Source organism: Poecilia latipinna, unplaced genomic scaffold, assembly GCF_001443285.1.
Source record: "Poecilia latipinna isolate Pla-1442-1.1 unplaced genomic scaffold, P_latipinna-1.0 Scaffold1049, whole genome shotgun sequence".
Classification (NCBI taxonomy): domain Eukaryota; kingdom Metazoa; phylum Chordata; class Actinopteri; order Cyprinodontiformes; family Poeciliidae; genus Poecilia; species Poecilia latipinna.
The window spans coordinates 35,208-57,041 of NW_015113665.1; the positions used below are offsets into that span (position 1 = coordinate 35,208).

Consider the following 21,834-nt stretch of genomic DNA (forward strand, 5'->3'; position numbering starts at 1 on the left):
ACCCCCCACAAAAAAAGCCCCCTCTAAAAAATTTTTTTTTTTAAAATAAAAAAAAAAAAAAAAAAAAAAAAAAACTGGAAACGTACATATATAAGCCGCACCGGGGTATAAGCTGCTGATATCTCCGCCGCTCTCGGTTTTTCACAATGACGCAGCGGAGGGATAAGGACGCAGCCCTCCGTCTCCAACGCCGAACCACGGACTCATTCACTCCGAGTTTTATTTGCAGCGGCTCCATGTCCCTCCTGTACTTTCAGATCACACTCCTCAACTTAAAAGCTGCATCATTTGAACTTCTTCCTGTGGCTTCCATGATGAGGGGGCTTGAAAACATTTCTCAGTCGTGCCTGCTGCTAGCATGTGCTTTTTCTAAATGAAAATCAGCACTTTCTTCTTTGATTTCCAATTTTGACTTCCAATGATTCACTTCCTGCTAAAGAGCCCCCTGGTGGTTGAAGAAAAATCCACAGAAAAGCCACACCGGGATATAAACTGCATAATTCAAAGTGTGGGAAAAAAATAGTGGCTTATAGTCCAAAAAATACAGTGCTTTTTCTCGACACCCTTCTGCATAATCCAGAGATATTGTGAACATATGAGATTCTGAGGGTTTTGTCACAGCCGGTACTTTGCAGGAACATTCTGCTTTTCCCTGAAGGCTGCAAATATTTGAAGTTAATGTGATGAGAGTCCATGTGGGAGAGTTGCTGGTTTTACAGCTGAATCACATCGGGTACATTTTTACATCACAAAACCTCCAGGTTTTATAGGGTTGAATGGACTTTAAAGATCCACTGCAAATATATAACTACAGGAAACCAATCTGAGTAGACGCCTGGTGTTCCTTCACACTAACAGCAAACATTTCTGTATGGATTAGTGGCTGCAGCAGTTTTGTACTTTGAACTCAGTAAACCTCTGATGTATAAAAACAGACATTATGTCAGTTCTTACGCCCAGTTCTCATTGATAATCTTGGATGGGTTTTTAAGGTTAATCTCCCTGTTTGCACACAAATTATGTGTGTTTCTGCTGATTTTATGGAACATAACTAACTGGTTCAAAACTGGTGTGTTGTTTTTATTTTGAATATGAAACAGATTTTACTTTGAAGGATCTAACAGAAAATACTTTAACTTTCAGGAGATACAGAATCAATATGACTTCACTACTACAGGCGTTGGAGACAATCTGGTGACAGACGGTTCATTTCATTTAGAAATGAGAAAGAGTCTGTTCTGATCAATAGTCCCCACTCAGCAATCACATGTGACTTTCTGTGAATTGATTAACTTTATCTTTTAATATTTCAGGAAGCAACAGAGCTTTTAGCAAACTAGAACAATCATTTATTTAGATTTATATTGCAGTATGTAGCATGTTAAAAACGCTCATTTTGTTGCTGTTCGACTGAAAAATTACAAATTTGACTTGTCCACCAGCAGGAGCATGCGGCCAAATCAAAAGTAGCTTTTGCATGGCTAAGATGAAATGAAACAAGCTCTCCACCTTCTCTTCCACAAAGCACTTTTGTTGGTTTTTATTCAACTACTCAAATGTTAAAAGCATGCTTTCCTTTCATCTGCAAATTCAGAAGATGGAAAAGCATATTTGATTGATGGAAGCATAAAAGGCTTGTTCTTTCTTTGGTACGTTTCTCACAAGTGGAGCCTAATTCAAGCAGGCAGCTCAAAACCTGAGCCAACCTTAGTGCCGCTCATCTGATCTAAATATTCAGTATATCAGCGTCTGTCATTATTAATGTCCACTTTTCTTTTTCAGAAAAATCTGCAGATTTTTCTTTAAATGCTCTGCTCTGGGTCTGCTCATATACAGCCACAGGAGGCAGGAGTGGCTTAGATCACATCAATAATATGTTATTTTTAATGCATCTTACTGAGATTTTGTGCGATAGACGAACACAAAGACATGCAGAAGTTCATGTTTTTCTCCTTCTGGGTCAGAAACCCCTTTGTTACACTTTCAAAGTTTTGTTCCTCAGAGCTTCGCGGCTCTACAGAATGATATTTTTGGCCTTTCTTTCCAAAATAACTCAAGTTTAGTTTGTGAACATAACTTGCTACTGGTTTTCAATTAGATTAAGGACTGGGCTTTGACTAGGCCATTAGAACCATTTAACCCTTCCATGCATCGCAGTCACTGCAGAGGACAGCTATCTAAAAGCAATTTTCTTGTGCTGCTCATGGACACAGACCGCTGAAGTGGACACTAGTGCATCATACAATACACTGCCAACTACTGGCCATCCACTGCAAGTGCAAGAAATGTTTTGTTAAATCGAAAAGCAACTCAAGAATATCCAGTCCCTCCTTTTACTCTTGCAGGTTAAAAAAATGATTGTGACATCAAGTAACACTACGGATGTATTTTCCAAATAATAATTTTGTATTTGGAGAAAATTACAACTGATCACCTTAAAAAAATCCTAAAAATATGTTTTCCCACCAGTTTTTTATGCCTTTAAGAAAAATAAATCCTGACATAAAAGATCATAATTCATGCATGAAAGGGCTACGTGTCGATACGATAGATGAGTAGATAAAAATATATACTTAATGGCAGCTTATACAGGATTTTGGTGGATTTAGCATTAATTTTATATGAGGAACGGAGGAGTAAAGTGACCGGCAGGGGGCAACAAAGAGACACAAATCTAAAAAGCTCAGATATTCAGAGCCGCTTCGAAAACATTTGTAGCCTTCAAACTCACCGCTTTTCTACACAAATGCATATTTTAATTGTTGCTTTATATTGTTTTTTCCATGTCTAATTTATAAATATATTTTATTGTAGGCTGCTTTCACACTATGAAAAATGTAACTCACTTCTCTGAATTATGGCAAAGGATCTTTTTTAAATCCAAAACTCCTCACTTTTTTTTGGGACTTCTAAGGTTGTCTCTGAGTGCCAACAGCAGCAGCTATAATTGTCACTGTGGTATTTTAAACTACATTATATCTTTAGCTTGTTTTACTGCTTGCAGCTGCAGCGCAAAAATGTCTGTTTTTAGCAGCTGTAAAATCAAGTCTGTGACAGTTTTAATTTTAGCTTTTTATCTAACTGAGGTTAGCTGGTGGACATGGTGTTGAGTGTGAATGGCACTTTGAGCAAACTGCATTAATGTCTCTACATATGCTTGGTGTGCAACTCCTGCTGTGATGAACACGTGTCGTAAAAGTCCATCCAGATGTCGTTATGGTTTGTTCAGATCAAAAATCCAGACTGGAAAACAACCAACTGGCATTTTTACAATTTTACATTTCCTGGTTTGAATTGTACTGGATTTGATGGAAGTGTATCTGGTGCAGCAAGAAACACCTGTAATGTTTTTCTTATTTCTCCCTTTATAGTTTTGAAAGGATTAAACCAGATTCTTTAATTTAAGGGTGTCCAAAGTGTGGCATTTACGTCCACTCACGTGATTTTCTGCAGCCCTTTACCACAAAAAAAGAATATATACAGTTTTGTGGCCCTCAATTACTTTCATCTTGCAAAAACACATAGTCTTGTCTTTATTTTGTGTGAAGCATTTCTTTTTACACTTGAAATGCACCAAAACTAACTTACATTTTCAGGAAGTTATTGGATCTTGTTTTAAGTCAATAGTTTCTTAATATTGACTAAAAAGTTCTGGTTCCACTGGTAAATTATGTCACTTATAACATGGGGAAAAAGTCTTATTAGAAGTGAAATAATCTACCAGTGGAACCAGTACTTTTTAAAAATAAATTTTAAGGAAATACTAACTTAAAACAAGCTCCTATTTTAAGTTAATATTGGCTTAAAATACAAGTAACGTAATTTACAAGCACTTGTAAGTTAGTTTTGTTGCATTCAAGTGTACTTAGATATTTTACTTAATAAAATGTTATTGTTTTGCTTGTGGTGAAAAGTTTGGGCACCGTTACTTTAATTGTCAGGTGTACAAGGACACATCTAGGTTCGAAGCTGAACCTATTAAAAAGATATGCTCGGTAACTTAAAGCTGGCAGACATGCAGGTCAGTGTTCCTGGAGGATTATGGGCAGGGAGGGTCGAACTCCCTGTCTTGGCCTTGGACTTGGCAGCTGCGTCGGTCTAACGCTGGGGGCAGATGGCCGCCCTCCCAGGCGTCAGCTGTTTACAAGCACAGATGACGGACTTACCGGTTGGACGCGCTCAGTGGGAAACAACACAGTCAGTGTAGAAACTCCAGACAAACTCCTGCCTGAACGCTCCCTGTTTACAGGAATTTGACAAGCAGACCAGGATGCTAACGTCTCTCCTTTAAAGCGCACATTAAAAACCCGAGGATGTGAGCCGCTGCAGGTAGGCCATGAAAAGGTTTTCACATATTTTATCTTATCATTTGTCACGTTTTCATGTCGTTTGTGGTAATTCAGTGGATTATCTGACACTGCAGTAGTGTTTTTTTTTAAAAGTAAAATTAATAGAACATCAGGTGTTTTTGTTGCTATTCTTTCATATTTTAGTTTTACCAGAGAAATTTCCACGTCTGAAAGTCTTCTGGTGCTTTACAGTAACCTGAGAAAGACTCACCTTTCAGCCTCATAAGCTGTTGAGGATTTGCCTCAACAGCTTATGAGGCTAATGCATCCTGCAATCATACAATCAGCTGCAGGTGAACATGCTTAAGATGTTCAGAAAGTTTATAAATAAGCTTGAAATGATGACACTTTATAAATGTTAATCTTTAATTATATTTTGTTACACATCAGCAAATAAATGCTGTAGAACTACAAAACTATTCAAATAAATTTTAATATTTTGGAAAAGTCATTTTGTTACTTCCAAATTATACCAATTAATTAGACAAAGGTGAATGTTTTAACACCTTCATGTCTCTTAATCATGATGATTTTCTGCTAACCGCTAATAAAACACATTTTAAATTAGAATATTACATCAGACCAATAAAAATCTATTTTTAAAAGCAGAAATGAGGGCTTAATGAAGGTATGTTTAATACCTGCTTGAAGGTTATCTTCAGAAGATAATTTTAATCTTACAAACTGAATATGAGTGTAATTTTACTCCAGGATTCTTCAAGTATTTCCTAAATGTTTTTTGATTGACATTATTGTTCATTTTGGGAAAATGTCCATCCTGCTGCTTTTATTGGTGTCTAAATGTTTGTTTCCTTCTTATTGTTTGGCAAACTGAGGACCAAACCACATGCTCAGAACAATGCATGTGAAAAACAGAGGCATGGAGCCAGCAGGTCATTTCCTCAGCTGCATCCTGTTCTTAAACAAAACATAAAACTTGGAAGGGATGCTAGGTTTCCCTCTCTGCTTCCCGAATAGAAAATTTGGGCATGGGAAAAGGCACTTCCTCATCAGCAGTTTAAAAATGACCTCTTATGCTTCCTTGAACAGGTTGGGACAGGTCTAAAGGGGTTATACAAAACATGTTTGTTACATTTTTTGCACAAAATCATTCTTAGATCATCAGATTTTAATCTGGTCAGCTCTGCCTATGTTGAGCTCCTTTCAAAATGAGCTGCTGTCACTTTAAATCCAAATAAGCTGCTTCTGGCCACGCCCCCCCAACTCACCGTTTACATTCGCATGTGAAAATACCTGCAAAAAGATGTGGAATTATACAACCGTACATCTCTGAAAAGCATTAGTAGAGCCTCCCGCACGACCAACTAGAACCCAGTAAGTGGTTTCTAAATAATAAGTCAACAAAAAAAAAAAACACTTGTCTTTTCCAGCAGCCATTGTACAGCGCAAAAAGCGGTAAAACTAGTTGACCAAACATGCTGGAGCTCCACTAGGGTTACTAGGTAACAGGCTGGGGACCTGTTGTGAAATGATTTAAATATGTTTAAATCATTTAAACATATTGGGGGTTTTTTTACCATGGGAAAAGGGGAATTTCAGGACTTGTCTCTGTTTCAGTCTCTATCAAACCCTGAAATCATGTCCTTTTCTTTTTGCAGGTGCACATCTGGAAACGGTTTAATGCATGCTCTGGATCCAGGAACTTCCTCTTGGCTTGGACTTCCAGCTTCCCTCCTTCAATGAACAAAGCAGATTCATGTCCAAAGCAGCTGGGCAGCACAAAAGCAGTAATCCTCCATGATGGCAGTGTCTTCACTCTACATTACAGAGGAGCCTGGAGCTGGAATCACTGAACTGGATATTTGTGTTCTTAACAATAATGTGCAATACGAAGTCATCCCGTCTGTCGTCTGCTCCGTCTGCCTTTCATTCGGCCTCATCTACTGCTTTTTTGGTGCGTATCCGCGCTGACATTAGATGCTAGTATTAGCTTACACAAAGCTGTTTTAAATGTTTCATTAGCTCACCTGATGGCTTAAATCCCCTGAGGTAAAGGTCTGCAGGTTGCCAGGGGTTTAGAGTGGATAAGTCCAAAGCTGGAGGAGGCAGATGGGAATCTAAATTTTATACGCACAGCGTTCATGAGACGCCACCTGTTGCACTGAATGAAATCCCACTGATGTCATGGTGTTAAAGTTCATTCGGTTTTTAACGGGGATTTTGTGTTTAATGTGCATGCATTGCAACGTGAAGCAAACATTTCCCGTTCTGCTTTCACTGGGAGAAAATGTCATGATAAATCAGGCAACCATGAACCCTGACATTACGCAAACATACACGCTCCAAAGTCTGGTAGAATGGCCCGTTAAACATTAAACTGAGGCAATTCAGCTTGTTTTATACACCAGATGATTTGTGTTTACATATATGCAACATATGGCAATACATTTTACATTTTATCAGACCAGCTAGTCCAAACATTACTGAAATAACCTTAAAGTTTCTTTCCATAAATGCCCCAACTTCCCTAAAATACTTAACTCTGCAAAGAAATGAATGTGCTTCTTATCATAAACATAAAAAACTAAAATAGTTGCTCTATGGAGAGATCTGGAAATTGATCATAAGTGAAAGTATTCAAACCTTTGTGAGATTTCAGGTTATAACCATAAATTTTAATGTTTTTATAAATTTTTTTCAATGGTAACAGAGTTGTGCTAAACTGTAAAGTGACATGAAAAACACGCAATTTTTCAATATTTTTTACAAATAAATTAAGAAAACTTCTTATGAGTCATTTATTAATCTGACTGCGCTTCATTGGTTGCAATGTTAATTACGATTCAATATTTCGTGGCCATCACGGACTGAACGGCTTCATTCGTTTCCTCTGCTGCCTTTGCTAAAACTACAGGGAGACTACAGTTCTACAGCGCAGAAAATTGACGCCATTGTTCACGACTTCTCCCGTTTGCTGATTGGCCCGGTAGAAAATCTACCGGAGGAATCGAAGTAAACGGGAGAAACCCCAGACTGTCTGTGAAGTGAGATTTGAATCGAGTGGAACAGGGCAGGGAGGCTAATGGGAAACTAGCTTTGGAGAGTCTAAGATTGCTATTATTTCTTTTCGCAGGGTATCGCTGCTTCAAGATGGTCATGTTCTTCTCCGGTTTCATGTTTGCCTCATCTGCCATGCTCCTGTTCTACCATAAGGAACCGGACTTTACGGGTCAGCTGAGAGAGGACGCCAAGGCGGGCATTGGGCTGGGAGTCGGCGTGCTGTGTGGACTGTTTACCGCGCTGGTGTCCACGCTGGGACTCCTCCTCTGTGGCCTGCAGCTTGGAAGCCTCCTGTCCCTATCCATGCTGGTGATTGTGGGACAGTTTCACAGCCTTGCTCCAGTGTGGGTGCCTCTTTGTGCCGTACTGGCCGCCAGCATCGCGTCTGCTGTGTTCACGCTGCAGTGGCAGAGGCTGTTCAGCATCTTCTACACGTCTGTGTTTGGAGCTACGACCGTGATGCTGTGCGCGGACTACATGGTGGGCGCGTTTGTGCTGCCGCATCAAGTGTATGACGTGTTTTGTGAAGCGGCTCCGCGACCCTTCTGCTGGTTTAACTGGGCGATCACTGGGATCTGTCCTGTTTTGAGCACCGTAGGCGTGTTGGTGCAGTGGTGGTTTACTGCAAGAGGAGTTTCACACTTTGAAGGTGAGTTTTGTTCAGTCTGCGGTCCCAAAAGTGGCTCTTTTAAACTTTTCTACATTTTGTTTCTAAATTACAACAAACTTAAACACTGTAAATATTTGAAGGTGGTTTAACTTGAAAATGCAGTTTAAGTCGACAAGAAATTTGTTATGGTTTTAACTCAGAAATTAAAGTTCATGAAGTTGATTTAACAACAAGAGACAAGTTGTCCAAATATTGTTTTTTTAGTTAATAAATCTTGAATTGAGTAGTAACTTAATGCTGAAATTTAAACCAAATAATTTCACACAACATGCAAAAAATAAATCTGCCCTCACCTAGCTAAAGAGCCACATTTCTCTATTACTTCCACTCATAATATCAAGTTAAAATAACTACTTATTTTACTTTTGAATAATTTAAATTCTTGTTTCAAATTGCATGGACAAAATTTCTGATCTCATAATGAATTTTATTGAACATTTAGTGTGAACAGGACATTAAAATAAGCATTTGCCTTAATAAAACACAAGAGTCAGATGAATGTAACGCACTTCTCATGATACAAAAACATGCAGCTTAGCATTCTGGGAAATGGCTCCCACTCCTGTCTTTTTCTTCTTTCAGTTTTTTTAAGTACTAACTTAAAAACTCTAGTTTATTCAACTCTTGGAAGTTAACACAACTTACAAACTCACACATTTAGGTAGAAGATAGTAGACCCAACTAAATGCAGCTCAAATGTTTTACAGTGAATTTGTATTAAAGGGATTTTATTAGATAACTCAATACAAAGTAGTGCAAACTTATAGAGTGAGAGGAAAATATGCATCCGTCGTCTGTACCTGCATATTATTTGTCCGAGTTGCAGGTTCTAAATTGTCCTTTTGCAGAAGGACAATTTAGAAAAGCCATTTAACCTATCAATCAATCAATCAGTCAGGTTTATTTGCAAAGTACATGTCATCAACACGGCATTTCAAAGTGCTTCACGTCTTAAAAACATTTTTAAAACCACTAACAGATATTAATACATTTTGTCAAGTGCCATCAGGAAAATCAACACATCTAATATGTTGGTCAATGTTCCATTTATTATGGCTAAGCAGTAACTCTAAACTGGTTTTTAGTCCCATTAATAACATCCACTATGTTGCATGTAAGAAGCTCTTGGCTTTTGAATCTAGAAATTTACTCTTCCAAGACAATAGCAGTGATAACTGACCCCTCTAATTTTATTACTTATTAAATATTTTCCCTAAAAACAAACCACCATCCTCCTGCTTCATCCTGTTGTCGTCTTCTTTGTCGTTTTTGCCAGTAGTAATATCCGGCCATTGATTACATTTACTTTGTTACGGCAGAAAAACCTTCTCAAAAAACATTTTACTGAATAATGTGATCTTTTTTTAAAATAATTGCTTCCATTAAGGATTTTTTAAAATTATACAGCTCGTGTTGATTTCTCACATAAAGTTTTTGTTTGGGACATAAAATGTGAAAAAGTTCAAACGGCATGAGTAAATAAATGATTTATTTTAATTCTCTTTTCCAGGTGCCAATAAAAAACAGAAGAAAAATGAAACGAAGCAGAAATGTAGAGAAGGAAGGAGAAGACCCCGGCCATATCGTCAGCGCAGGCCTCCGCCTCTGAAGCGATACGCTGGAGACGTCCTCGCACCAGTAAGTGGCTCAAATAAAAACATAAAATGCAAAATATCCTGATTTCATGAGAGAAAACCAGATTGTTGTTGAGTTTTTGTCAGTAGCTGGTTCGTGTAACAATGCGCTCCTCTCTGCTGCCTGCCTTGCAGAGTTATCTCCACAAACTCCAAGAGCGTCAGCTGGGTACCGGTTCCTCCTCCAGCAGCGTCAGCACCATCACTCACACTCTGATCGACTTCAACTTCGAGACGGGCTCCATGGTGCCTCTGACCTCCGCCTCCCCCATCTTCACAGTCTGAACGAACACAGCTATCCGAAAGAGCAAATCTCTGGGAAAGTAACTTTGAACTGTTTGCTTTCACTAAATTTGTTCAAATATTTCAGTTTCTGGTTTGGATTTTCTTCACAAGCTTTATTAGACAATTATCATATTTCCTGATTGTTAAATTACATTTATTATTCCTCAGCCTTGGAATTCCAACATTTGTTGAGAAGTTTTATTCTCACAATATTTGTTTTCACCTTAAAAAAGTGTGCTGTTAAATGTAAATATAAAAAAAAACTTTTCGTTTTTAAAGGTGAACCTGCTTCCAACCAGGTTAGGATTGGCCTACGGATTATAAAAAATGTGTTCGTTCCTTTTTTTTTTTTTATTGCACAAAATTATTCTTAGATTTTGAGATTTTAGTCAAGTGGGTTCTACCTATTTGAGTTCCTTCTTTGAAAAGCATTAGTAGAACCTGCTGCACAATTAATAAGAATGCAGCAACTGTTTTCTGGATGTTAAGCCAACAAAAAAACACTTGATTTTTCCTGCAGCCATTGTACAGCAGTAAAGGCAGCTGACCAAACATGCTGGAGCTCAGCTTGGTAACGGCACAGTGCCCATTGATTGTGGCATGTGTTTAGGTTTAGGAGGTTTCTTTTTAAATTGCTCATTTTCCAGATACCTAAAAACATAAATGTATTAACTTATTACCAAAAAACATTTTTTAATCGCTCAGGCCCAAATGGAAGTTAAAAAAAAAAACATGCAAAATGCGAATTTTGCATAATAGGTCTCGGTTAAAATTTTTTCTTCATGTTTGGAACAATCCATGCCACTTGATGCATCCAGATTCAAACCATTCTTACTTGAGCAGTGATATGGATGACCTGATCAAGGCATATTAGAACAATATTGGCCAAACTCAACTCCCAACAGCTGCTGCTCTTGTACTGGCTGTGATTTCATGTCAGCTGTATCCGTGATGTTAGCCAACAAGCTTTGCGGTCACGGTTTGTGCTTCAGATTTTTTAAACATGGCAGCCAATTTTTATGTGCATGACCTGCAAACTGTGTCAGTTTTTATACTGTTTTATAGGCTCTGCATATTATTTTGTTGGGTATTTTCCTAACACAGAAAAAAAAGAAGAAATTGGCTGCTGCAGCTTCCCTGCACACAACTAGAAGCTACGGTTTTGAAGCAGAAACTTCTGTAGTGTTGGCTTTCCACTGGCTGGAAACACACTGAGTTATCAACAAGTCATATCACAATAGAGAGTAAACATGCTAACATTAGCTTAGCACTTTGGAAACTGCTGAGCAGGAAAACATCGTTAGCAGTAGCAAGTTGAAGGGTGTAGTTGTACTGAGAGAACAAAATATAAATTTTTAACCAAGTTATGCCTGTGCTGACAGGGTTAGATCCTGTTGGGACAAAATATGCAAAGTAAATACTGCATATGTAAAATAAAGGGATACGTCGATCATGATATTGATGGACTGTAGTGTGATTCTATTCAGTTTACAGGCATATGCATGGCATTGATTTAATTTATTTTAATGTGAAAACGTTAAAAGGTAGTTTGCTCAAAGTAAATGTGAATAAAATTGTTTAACTGTGGACCATAAACTATTACAATGTTGAGTTGGACCAAAGCATCAGAGCTTTTTTTGTATCTTATTTTAAGTTTATTAAAATAATTTTTAAAAATTACACTGGTATTTTATTTTATATGAATGCACACTAGATATAAAAGGCCATCCATCAATCCAGGAAAGAGAGAGACTTGTTTTAGGTCCAGTTGCTGTTTTCTCAACAAGAAAAACTGAGCGATTTGTATTTGTACAAACTGCAGTATTTGTCATAGTGACAGAATTAAGAAAAAAAATTGTGTCTCTTTAGTGTAAACTGAATAAATTGCCAAGTCATTTTCTTAAATGCACTTTTAAATTCTCCTAACGTCATCAGGTGAGGTGAAGGATCTCTCCACTGATCCAATCCGCCTTCATTAGTAATCCATCCACGGATTGTTTGCTTGAGAGGTAAACTTTCTAACAACTAATCCAAATCCTGTAAAGGTTCTGCATCATCTGCCACGCAGGTGGATTCACCTTACCTCTGACCCACTGACACAGGTGAGAGTGAGGCAGACAGCTCAGTAATCTAAAGTTAAAAGCAGATGCTTGAATCCTTCTTATTCTGTTTCAAAAATAATGAAATATAATTTTTTTTTAAGTAGCTGTTTGCTTCACATTCCGAAGGTTATTTACATTTCTTTAATGATTAGTTAACTTGTATTTTAAACTGTATGAATAGCTTTGCTAGCTCTAACAAATTTTCCCAGGGACTGAAAATCAGGTTTTTGTGATGCTGCTCCAAAATATTCACTTTGATGTCCTTGTGCTACTTTGTAATTAATCTATTTGTTTTCTTGGAGACTTTGTGCTTTTTGAAAACCCATTTAAGCACAAGTTTTAACTTCTGACCAATTCCTCATCATGATGCTGCCACGCCGTGCTTCACAGTTGAAAATTTCATCGGTTATCCACCAGATAGTAGCAATGACAAAAGCATTTAACAGGTTATTTATCATTTATTGTGAAATATTTCTGCGACAGACTGGCAACCTGTCCAGGATGTACCCCGCCTCTCGCCCGGAACGTTAGCTGGAGATAGGCACCAGCACCCCTCCCGACCCCACTGAGGGACAAGGGTGTTCAGAAAATGGATGGATGGATGGATGTGAAATATTTCTTATCATGATGAGAATTTTGATTTATTGTTGGCATGATGAATTTCAGTTATTGGTGGTAAATTAAAAATATATATAAATACATATTTTCTATTTTTTCCACTGTTCCAAGAGAGCATGAGTAGATATAAGTAAATTCAAAAGTATGATTAAATGCAGATACTGTGTGCAGCTAAAGGAGATAAATTAAGTAACTGAAGAAGCCCATTTCAAATGGGAATGTTTTTCAAGAACAATATTTGTGTTTGTGGCACTATGAATGCTGTGCTATGTAGTCACTGCCTACAGAAACTTAAAAAATAAGGAATAAAAAACATTTTTTAATCATAATTTTATTGTTATCCCAATATTGTGATAAAATTCTGAGTCCATATGGCTTCTTGTTTGCCGAGTTGCCTTTCAGCTCATGTTGGTACAGGACTTTCTTTAATGTTGATGATGACAATCAATTCATCTACTGTTTTTACTTACATGTATAAATTATTCCTCACAGATGAGACAAACTTCTTCTTGGCTGGTTTCTTTAGATTTTCCTATGATACACGAGGAGGCGACGTGTTTGAGGTGTTCACCTCCTCAAATGAGCCTTCATTTAACTCAGACATTTCAAATTAACCTATCAGAACCTTCCAAAGCTGTGACATCATCATTTGGGCTTTCTATCTAATATCTGACCTTAAAGAAAACAATTTTAAAAACTCTGCTGCTCTCTTAATCTGGTATTTAGCAAATAGATGTAATTTTAATCATCCTAAATGACCTAAAACAGGAAATGTTAAGACTTTTCTGATCTCCGACAGTCGAGGAAAATAATGTCTCTTCATACAGTTTATGAACATTTCAACAGTATATTTTCAGTTTATTTTAATCAATTTTACAAGGCAGGTAATATTTTATTTGCTAACACAACCTATTTCATACAATCTACATAAATCACAGAATAAATATAAAAACAAGAATACAGTAAAATACACTAGGGAGATGCTGTTTCAGGGTAACATTCACTGACTACAATTCAGACTAAATAAATGAGAAAAAATATTTAAAAAATATGACCATAAATATCTGTCATGTGTTATTCTAACTTTTATTGCAGTAATACAGTGTCCTCTATTTGTCTGTGAACTGTTTATAGTAACAGTTTATTTCTTGAATCTCCGAGAAAATCCTTCCTCTCTGCTGCTAACATGAAACATTGTGCCTGTGTTGAACGCCTGGCGGCCTCTAGTGGCTCAGTCGTCGCATTGCATCCAGTTAGATGCCGTGTCCTGAGGATACTTCTTCTCCACTACTTGATTCTTCTGGTTCACACGCCAGTGCTGGCTGCCTTTGAACATGTACACGTAGCCGTCTGTCCACGTCACGGCAGCGTCCGTGTTGCTGGGTACCCCATTGAAGAGATTCCCGATCGGTCTGGGGTACGAACGGAGGTCAGTGGGGCCAAATTCATCCCACGGCCAGTATCCAGAGCCCTGAAATGGAGAAAAACATAATATTTGACACAAGAGGAGTCGCCTAAAAAAAAAATAAAAAAAAGAGAGAGAGTAAGCTATTTCTGTTTGAGGCTGAAACAGAAATTAATTGTGATGAATGGATTATTTTAATAATTGTCAATTAATTTAGTATTGATTGGCTAACTGAAATCTACAGACTCAAAAAGAGTCAATTTCCAGAAAGAACACCGCAACATACATAAATACATAAAAAAATAAAATAAAATAAAAAATTGTTAGAATTTTAAGAAGTACTAACTGAGCGCAGAGAAATTTTAGCAGCTTGATCTTTATGTGGCCTGAAATGAAAATGAATTTAACACCACTGTTATATAAAAAAGGACTGAAGCGATTAACTGGATAAATTGTGATTGGAATAATCAATTAATTTAGTAATCAATCAAAGTGGAGCATACAGACACAAAAAAGCAAAAAAAAGGCCATTTGCTAAAAGACCAACCTTTTTTTGTGAGTAAAATATATATATATATATATATATATATATATATATATATATATATATATATATATATATAAGTAAAAAGAAAAGTTTTTTTCTGTATACATGTTTTGCCCAGAACTCCTCAAATGGCTTAATTTTAGATTCACCTGATTCAAATTCTGTGAAAATATAAGTATTCTCCTGTTAAGCACCTCGTCCTATCCAGTTATAAATAGGTAAATCTAAAAATTAATCAACAGATCAGCTCTATTTTGGTGTGGAGTCGAGCAGAAATGGTTGAACTTTTCTCTTGTTGATTGTAAAAGGTTTTTGTTAGCTGCAGATCCATCCTTTGCTCCAAATAATGAAGCATTCACTAAACAAATGGTGTTGCTGTATTTTAGGTGATAAAATGGCTATTTTATCATTTTTTATCAGAAATCTCAATTTCTGAGATTTTTCTTGCAAATTTTAAACTTTTCAAATTCAGAAATGTCCTTGTTTTTTCTAGAATTTAATTATTTACTTATTTACATCTTCTAGTGTATTTCTAATATTGTTTTAAAAAGGCGTCAGTGGCTAAATGAAAAATGTGGAGAATGTACCAATGATTTTATTCAAGTAATCATCAGAATAGTCAATAGAATAATCAGTTAATTATTAGTTGCAGCCCTACTTCTGTTTCTTACTTTCAAAAAGATCAGCTTCTTGTTCTTGGGGAAGTAAAGAGCTGAGTCGATATTTCCGGGAATGTTGGTCAAACGTCTAGGGAAGCCTCTGTCAAGTTTGGAGCCAGTATATCTCCACACTTTGTCTCCTGGAAGGCAGAAAAACATGTAAAAATCACTGAGAGTTTCTTTATTACGAATAAAACTTGGCCAGCAAAAATAACTGGATCTACCTTTCAGGAAGTAAGATTTTCCAGTCCGCTGAGAATAAACAGCTGCATCGATGCTTCCTGGCAGCTCCTTCCACAGAGCAGAAATCACAGTGGGAGTGTTGAAGCCAGAGCTGGACACCGTCCACACATACTGTCCACTGAACACATATGTCTTACTCGGAGGAGCTGAGGAGAAAACAGGAGGAAAATTAGCTTTCTCTTGAAGGAACAAAGTGTTACAGCCATTGTAGATACAAAAAGGAAGAGTAAATGTACCCCAAAGAACTGAGATTAATCTCAGAAATTTTCTAGAACAATTCTGAAATTTCTGAGTTTGAAAAGTCAAAAATTTGTGAGAAAAAACTCAGAATCTTCTGGGACTAATCTGGGAGATCTCCAAGTTAATTTTTCACAAATTTTTGACTTTCCAAACTCAGAAATTTTCTTACAGAAAATTACTGAGATTAATCTCAGAATTTGTTTTTTTCTTGCAAATTTCTGACTTTTCAAATTCTGAAATTTTAATATTTTCCCAAGAAAATTGCTGAGTTAATCTCAGAATTTATTTTTAGCTTTTTCCTGCAAATGTTAAATTTTCCAAACTGATAAATGTCCACGCTTTTTGTAGAAAATTTTGGAGATTAATTCCAGAATTTCAAATTTTTTTTGTGTACAAATTTTAAACTTTTCAAATTCAGAAATTTCCTTGTTTTTTTCTAGAAAATTTCTGTGATTAATTCCAGAATTTAGTTTTGCATTTTCTTGTAAATTTTCAGCTTTCCAAACTCAGAAAACCATAATTTTTTTAATGAAATGATAGCAAAGACGTTAATTAAACTAGAGAGCAAATTATGCACCAGAGTGTCTGTACCTAGCATAACTGCATCCAGTTTGGCTTTGCATGGATCTGGGGCGGCGCCTCGTGGCACCGGCTGGTGAGGAATCACAGATGGGGGACTGTTCTCTGGTTTTCCTGAAAAACAGAAACAAATGCATGTTATGTGAACTGCTGTTTAAAGAGGAAAGTCATATTTTAGATTTAAATAAACTTTAAATCTAAATATATTATTTCAGCTTTACTGTTGATGTTTTGAAAAAAAAACAAAAAAAAAAAACAATTATCTTAAAAACAAGAAGTGAGTATCATGTATGATTTCTATGAATTGAGCAGGTTTTAAGATAACACGAAGGAAACTAATAAAAAGAAAGCATAACTAATAGCGACAGCCTTTTGGGAAACTTTAACTGGAATTTCAGTAGAGAAATCTATTTGGATATGTAGTCAGATATTCTGAGTTTGAAAAGTTAAAAATTGGCTAGAACAAAAGTTCCCAAAAGTCTAACATGCTTTTCTAGAATATTTCTGAGATTAATCTCAAAGTTTCTCAGTTTTTTGGTATAAACTTAGACTGAAGTGAAAAAGTTGGATATAGGTCCAACATTTGGGCAAAAAAGTGGATTTTGGCCACATTTGCTTGCTGTGTGAACCTGATCTCTGTCTGCATGGTCTTATGGCAAATAATCAACTACTGTATTTAGGAGTGCAGAGTGTTTTTTTTTTTCTGAGCAGGAAAAAACAAGGATCACAAGTGTGAAAAGTCTGAACAGACCATATAATAAAGAGAATTAATTTCTCTTTCACCAGATTCAAGCATTACCGTACAAAGCTTGGATCCCCTTTATATCATCCGGATGCAGCTTGAAGTCAACGCGGTATCCGACATAAATGGGTCCCATAAGCGCGCTGTAGTACTGCGAGTGGCCCAGGCCGAGAGCGTGACCGATTTCATGAGCCGCCACAATCCTCAGGTTGGAGCCGGAGCTCTTCCCCTCTGTCCACAGTTCATCTTCGTCAAAGTGCACGATGCCTGACTCGGGAGCATCAGCGTGCGCTAAAACGTGACCTGTGGGCGAAGAAAGAACGTCATCTGACTCGTTTTCAAATCTCACCTTAAAGGGGACCTATTATGCAAAACATTTTGCAGATAATTGTACTTCCATTTGCATCTCAATTGTCTCTAAAAAACACCCAGCCGTTTTTTGGCAAAAACTTTTTGTCCTTTGTGTCTGGAAAAGGAGCCTTTCAAAAACCTCTCGAATCTTAAGTCACATTTGATGGGCACTGCACTGTTATCTAGCTGAGAGTTTGGTCAACTGGTTTTACCGCTTTATGTGCTCTACAATGGCTGCTGGAAAACACAAGTGTTTCGTTGTTGACTTACCATTGTGCAGGAGGCTCTACTAATGCTTTTCAAAGATGTACGGTTGTATAATTGCACATTTGTTAGCCATTTTGAATTAGGGGGCATGGCCAGCAGCAACTTATTTTGATTTAAGGTGGCAAGACGCCGTAAAACAACTCATTCTGAAAGGAACTCAAAATAGTCTGAACTGAGCAGAGTAAAACCTCATTATCTAAGAATGATTCTGTACAAAAAAATGTAAAGAACATGTTTTGTGCAGCCCATAGACCCATCCTAACCTGTTCAAGGAAGCATAATAGGTCACCTTTAAAGCAGAAATGTCTACAAACTTGTGAGGTGATCTGATTTTCCTCCCACCTCGTCCATCAAAGGGCACGGGGCACGACTTGTCTTTTGTGTGAAAGGAGATTTTTATATCTGCCCTTCCTTGATACAGCTCCCTGAACTTTAAAGACGACACGTTGCTCCAGTACTTGAATGCAGTCTGGATGGCCTGCCGGGTCTTTGAAGCACCCAGGTCGGGGGTGTAATTGTAAATGCGATATGTCAGCATCTTCTTCCGCCAGTAGCCTGTTCAATAATAACCGTAGTTAACGTTTACACACTTCACCGGTCAGTGAATGTGTTTCACAGAGGAAAGATACCCACCCATGATTCGATATTTGAGAGAATTGTTTGTGAAAGAGTCTTCCAGACCGCAGCGGGGCTGCCTCATCATTTCCAGCGTGGATGAATCCAGGTTTCCAGATACTTGAAGGTTGGATACTTTCTGAAAGATTCTGACATGGACATTAAACTTAACTCTCATTGATTCCAATGAATAGCCAATAATAAATGAAGGTGTGAACCTCATTTAGCATCACCTCAGGGCCTCCTCTATTTTTTCAGGTGGAGGGTTGAGATGTGTGTTGTCCAGTGGGATGTGCAGGTAGCCATACTTCCTCAAATATGCCTAAAAGAAAAAGCAATCAGCTTAACAGTTGGACACAAAATCAATTTATTGAACCCTCCAGGGAAGGGTTACTGCCACGTTACGATCATAATCTTCATTGTATTTGATGTGGTTCCAGTGAAGGTAAATGATGTTTTCCAAATCAGGAAGACTGACGAGTAACAACCACTTTTTTTCAGAAATTACAGCTGTAAATCTGGTATAAGGAGTTTTTACCGGCTTTTCAGAGGTAGAGACTGAAATTCCTGCTCATTTTTGTTTACAAAATCACAAAAAGCTTAGTCAAATAGATAAGATTCATGAACGGCAACGTTCAGTTTAAGTTACATGACTAAACCGGTTTAAACTGGTTTTTCTTTTAGTGCGGTTATATTGTTGCATTACTGCCCCCTTATGGCCAAGAGAGGTATTGGTGTGTTAATTCACTCAATTCAATTGTGTTCACACAAAACTAAATTATTTCGTATGTTATCTTTACTACAATTAGAATTAGACAACACAACAAACACATTTTTATGTGTTAACTTGAAATTAAATATTAGTATTTAATTTTAATGTGAATATTAATTTCTTGTTTCACATCTTTGAGGGCAAATTTGTAATTGCATTTAAGTCCAATTAAACCCATTTGATGAAGTCATGTTAAAACACTGCAAAAACACAAAACCTTGTCAAGTATTTTTGGTCTAGTTTCTAGTTCTAATATCTTAACACACTTGAAACAAAACATTTTCCTCAATGTTATGAGCAAAATAATCTGCCAGTGCAACTAGTATTTTTAAATATTTAAAATGGTATTCTTTAAATCAATATTAAGGATTTACTCATTTAAGACAAGTTTCTATGTTGCTGAAAAAATATTGTAAGTTAGTTTTGCCATATTACAAATTGGTAAAGTAATCAGAAAACCTGGGATAAATGTTCACTGTTATGCTGAGGATACTCAACTATATTAATCAATACATACTGATGCGTTTGTTTGGTAGACAACAGACATAAAGACATAAAAATCAAAACAGAAACTGATTAGTCAATCTCTTGATCTGGATAGTTTTGCATTGGCCCCCAAGAATAAAGTAAAGAACCTTTGTGTTATTTTTGACCAGAATATTAAAGTCCCATATTAAACAAGTTTCTATTATTTCCTATTTTAATCTCTGGGATATTGCCTGAATTAGAAAAATTTTGTCCAGGAGTGACGCTGGAAAACTGGTTCATGCATTTGCTACTTCAATGCTGGAATATTCTTTACTATCAGGAAGTCCACAAAATTAAGTTTAAAATTTCACCTGATCCAAAACAAGAGTTCAAAAAGACGGATCTCCTATTTCAGCTTGTTAAATCCAGATTATAATTTAAGGTTCTCCTTCTCACATATAAAGCTCTTAATAATCAAACTCCATCGTACATCAGAGATCTGATTGGTGAATATTTTCATAACAGAGAATTTCACTACAACTAGAAACTCTAGAAGTTGAATGTAAGGCAGATATTTTAGTTATCAGTATAAATTTATCAAAATCAAATTACCCAGTAGCAAACCTGGGGGTATTGCTGAGATAATGATTATCAGGAAACTGATGGGAATCGCCTTGAGATTTATTATGAATTAGTGCTATATAAATAAACTGAAGTGCATTGAATTTCCTTTGCCTGCCAGTAAATGACAGATTGAAAAACCCTCTATGAGATGTTCAAAACTCAGGATATTACTGTATAAACTACATTTTAAACTTTTCACAACTTTACTTTTGATCTGTTTTCATTTGGAGCTTAAAACAAAAGCATTATGGAAAAAAGTCAAATTCACGTTGAATTTATGTCATTAAAATGATAAAATGTTTACAACTAAAGGGGCAGGAATACTGCGTTATACACAGAATATGCTCTACAAACTTTAAAAATTGTATTTATCCATTTAATGATGACAATAAAAAATCTAATAAACATTTAAATAATTGAATACTAAACTGAGTTTTCATTGAGCTGTTATATTCCCTCTATCTGCAGTAAAACTGCAGCAGCACCGCGGTTTAGTTTTTCCTTACCACTGCTTCAGTGAGGTCCTTGCTGCTCAGAGCAATAGATGAAGCTGTTGTCAGCAAAACAAGAAGCACCATTAGCTCCAGTCTGCAGAACATTTTCCGCTTTGGCTCCTTTGCCATCACAGATGAAAAGGAAAACCTGGCTAGAATAAAGTATGTTGGTTTCTTTTTTGACTTAATGCATGTATTAATGCTCTGTCTTTGCAGCTGTAGCCACAGTCATCCTCTGTAAATTAGCCCTTTTACATCTGCGCTGAAGCTGGTTAGTTTGGGCACTTGTTTTTATAGCGAGTATTTGCTCCAGACATGCCTCCTAACCACACAATAAAACCTTGACAAGGAATGTGAAGAGTGGAGTATAGAAAAAAAACATGCTAATTTCAGGCACAAACTGCATGATCAACTCTTTGCACACCATCATTTTGAGCCCCTTGAAGTGTGCAAAAATAACTCAGACGTGTTTGCTTCAAAGGGAGCAAATTTTGGGATTAGGGCTGTTGAGAAAAGGGGGCTAGCTTCCTGCCAGTAATGAAAGGTGCTGACTGTGAACAGATGAACATTAAATTATAAAACAAGAAACATGTTACTGATAAGCTGAGGTAGCTTGAGTCATCCCGAACTTGTGTGAACAAGGAATTGTTTCATATTTGCATGTCTTGCAGCTTCGCCAGCAGAATCTGATTCTATTTTTTTGTTGCTTCATTGTTTCCAGTTTGTGAAAAAACAAGTGACCACATGTTCCCTAGAGGGACAAGAGGAACCACTTGTTATTTTCCTTCTTAATGTAGGATCACATTCAAGGAAAACCAGCGACGCCTCCAAGTAACCATTGCAACAAATCAGTGACAGAGAACGTCTCGTTTTCAGTCTCACTGAGAGACAATGGCTCATAAAAACTGAGAGGAGAGAAAAAGTCACATCTCTAATCCCCAACCATGTTTAAAAAGCATGGCTAATATTAATGGTAACACATAATTTAGTCATTCTGAGACAGGAAAAATAATTTTTTTCTGTTCCCTTAAGCTTTTGAACTGGATTTTTTTTTCTCCTCCTTTAGATTAAACCAAGTTACACATGACTACTGAAAGTCATTTTATATACACTACAAAAAAACAAAGTCTTACAAAGTATTTATGCTTC

General features: G+C 36.8%; 2 protein-coding genes across 2 annotated transcripts; one reads left to right on the forward strand and one right to left on the reverse strand.

Moving 5' to 3' along the window:
- Positions 1 to 4,024: 4,024 nt before the first annotated feature.
- LOC106959151 (transmembrane protein 198-like) lies at positions 4,025 to 10,043 on the forward strand. Its single transcript, XM_015051515.1, has 5 exons — positions 4,025 to 4,329; positions 5,969 to 6,264; positions 7,444 to 8,019; positions 9,551 to 9,678; positions 9,810 to 10,043. The coding sequence occupies exons 2-5, from the start codon at positions 6,108 to 6,110 to the stop codon at positions 9,957 to 9,959; spliced, it is 1,011 nt and encodes a 336-aa protein (XP_014907001.1). The 5' UTR covers positions 4,025 to 4,329; positions 5,969 to 6,107; the 3' UTR covers positions 9,960 to 10,043.
- Positions 10,044 to 13,749: 3,706 nt separating this feature from the next.
- LOC106959148 (matrix metalloproteinase-19-like) lies at positions 13,750 to 21,664 on the reverse strand. Its single transcript, XM_015051513.1, has 9 exons — positions 20,698 to 21,664; positions 18,561 to 18,649; positions 18,346 to 18,476; positions 18,055 to 18,267; positions 17,152 to 17,397; positions 16,365 to 16,466; positions 15,515 to 15,679; positions 15,303 to 15,430; positions 13,750 to 14,150 (listed from the first exon to the last, which is right to left on the reverse strand). Exons 1-9 carry the CDS (start codon positions 20,812 to 20,814, stop codon positions 13,911 to 13,913), a joined length of 1,431 nt encoding a protein of 476 aa, XP_014906999.1. The 5' UTR covers positions 20,815 to 21,664; the 3' UTR covers positions 13,750 to 13,910.
- Between the last annotated feature and the right edge of the window lie 170 nt (positions 21,665 to 21,834).

Excerpts from the sequence above, each read along its gene's own strand:
- LOC106959151 (XM_015051515.1), top strand. The coding sequence starts at position 6,108 with ATGATGGCAGTGTCTTCACTCTACATTACAGAGGAGCCTGGAGCTGGA. Across the intron at positions 8,020-9,550 it reads AGGAGTTTCACACTTTGAAG|GTGCCAATAAAAAACAGAAG; the intron begins GTGAGTTTTGTT and ends TCTCTTTTCCAG. Across the intron at positions 9,679-9,809 it reads CTGGAGACGTCCTCGCACCA|AGTTATCTCCACAAACTCCA; the intron begins GTAAGTGGCTCA and ends CCTGCCTTGCAG.
- LOC106959148 (XM_015051513.1), bottom strand. The coding sequence starts at position 20,814 with ATGGCAAAGGAGCCAAAGCGGAAAATGTTCTGCAGACTGGAGCTAATG. Across the intron at positions 17,398-18,054 it reads CGTGCCCTTTGATGGACGAG|GTCACGTTTTAGCGCACGCT; the intron begins GTGGGAGGAAAA and ends CTTCGCCCACAG. Across the intron at positions 15,431-15,514 it reads AAAATCTTACTTCCTGAAAG|GAGACAAAGTGTGGAGATAT; the intron begins GTAGATCCAGTT and ends TCTGCCTTCCAG.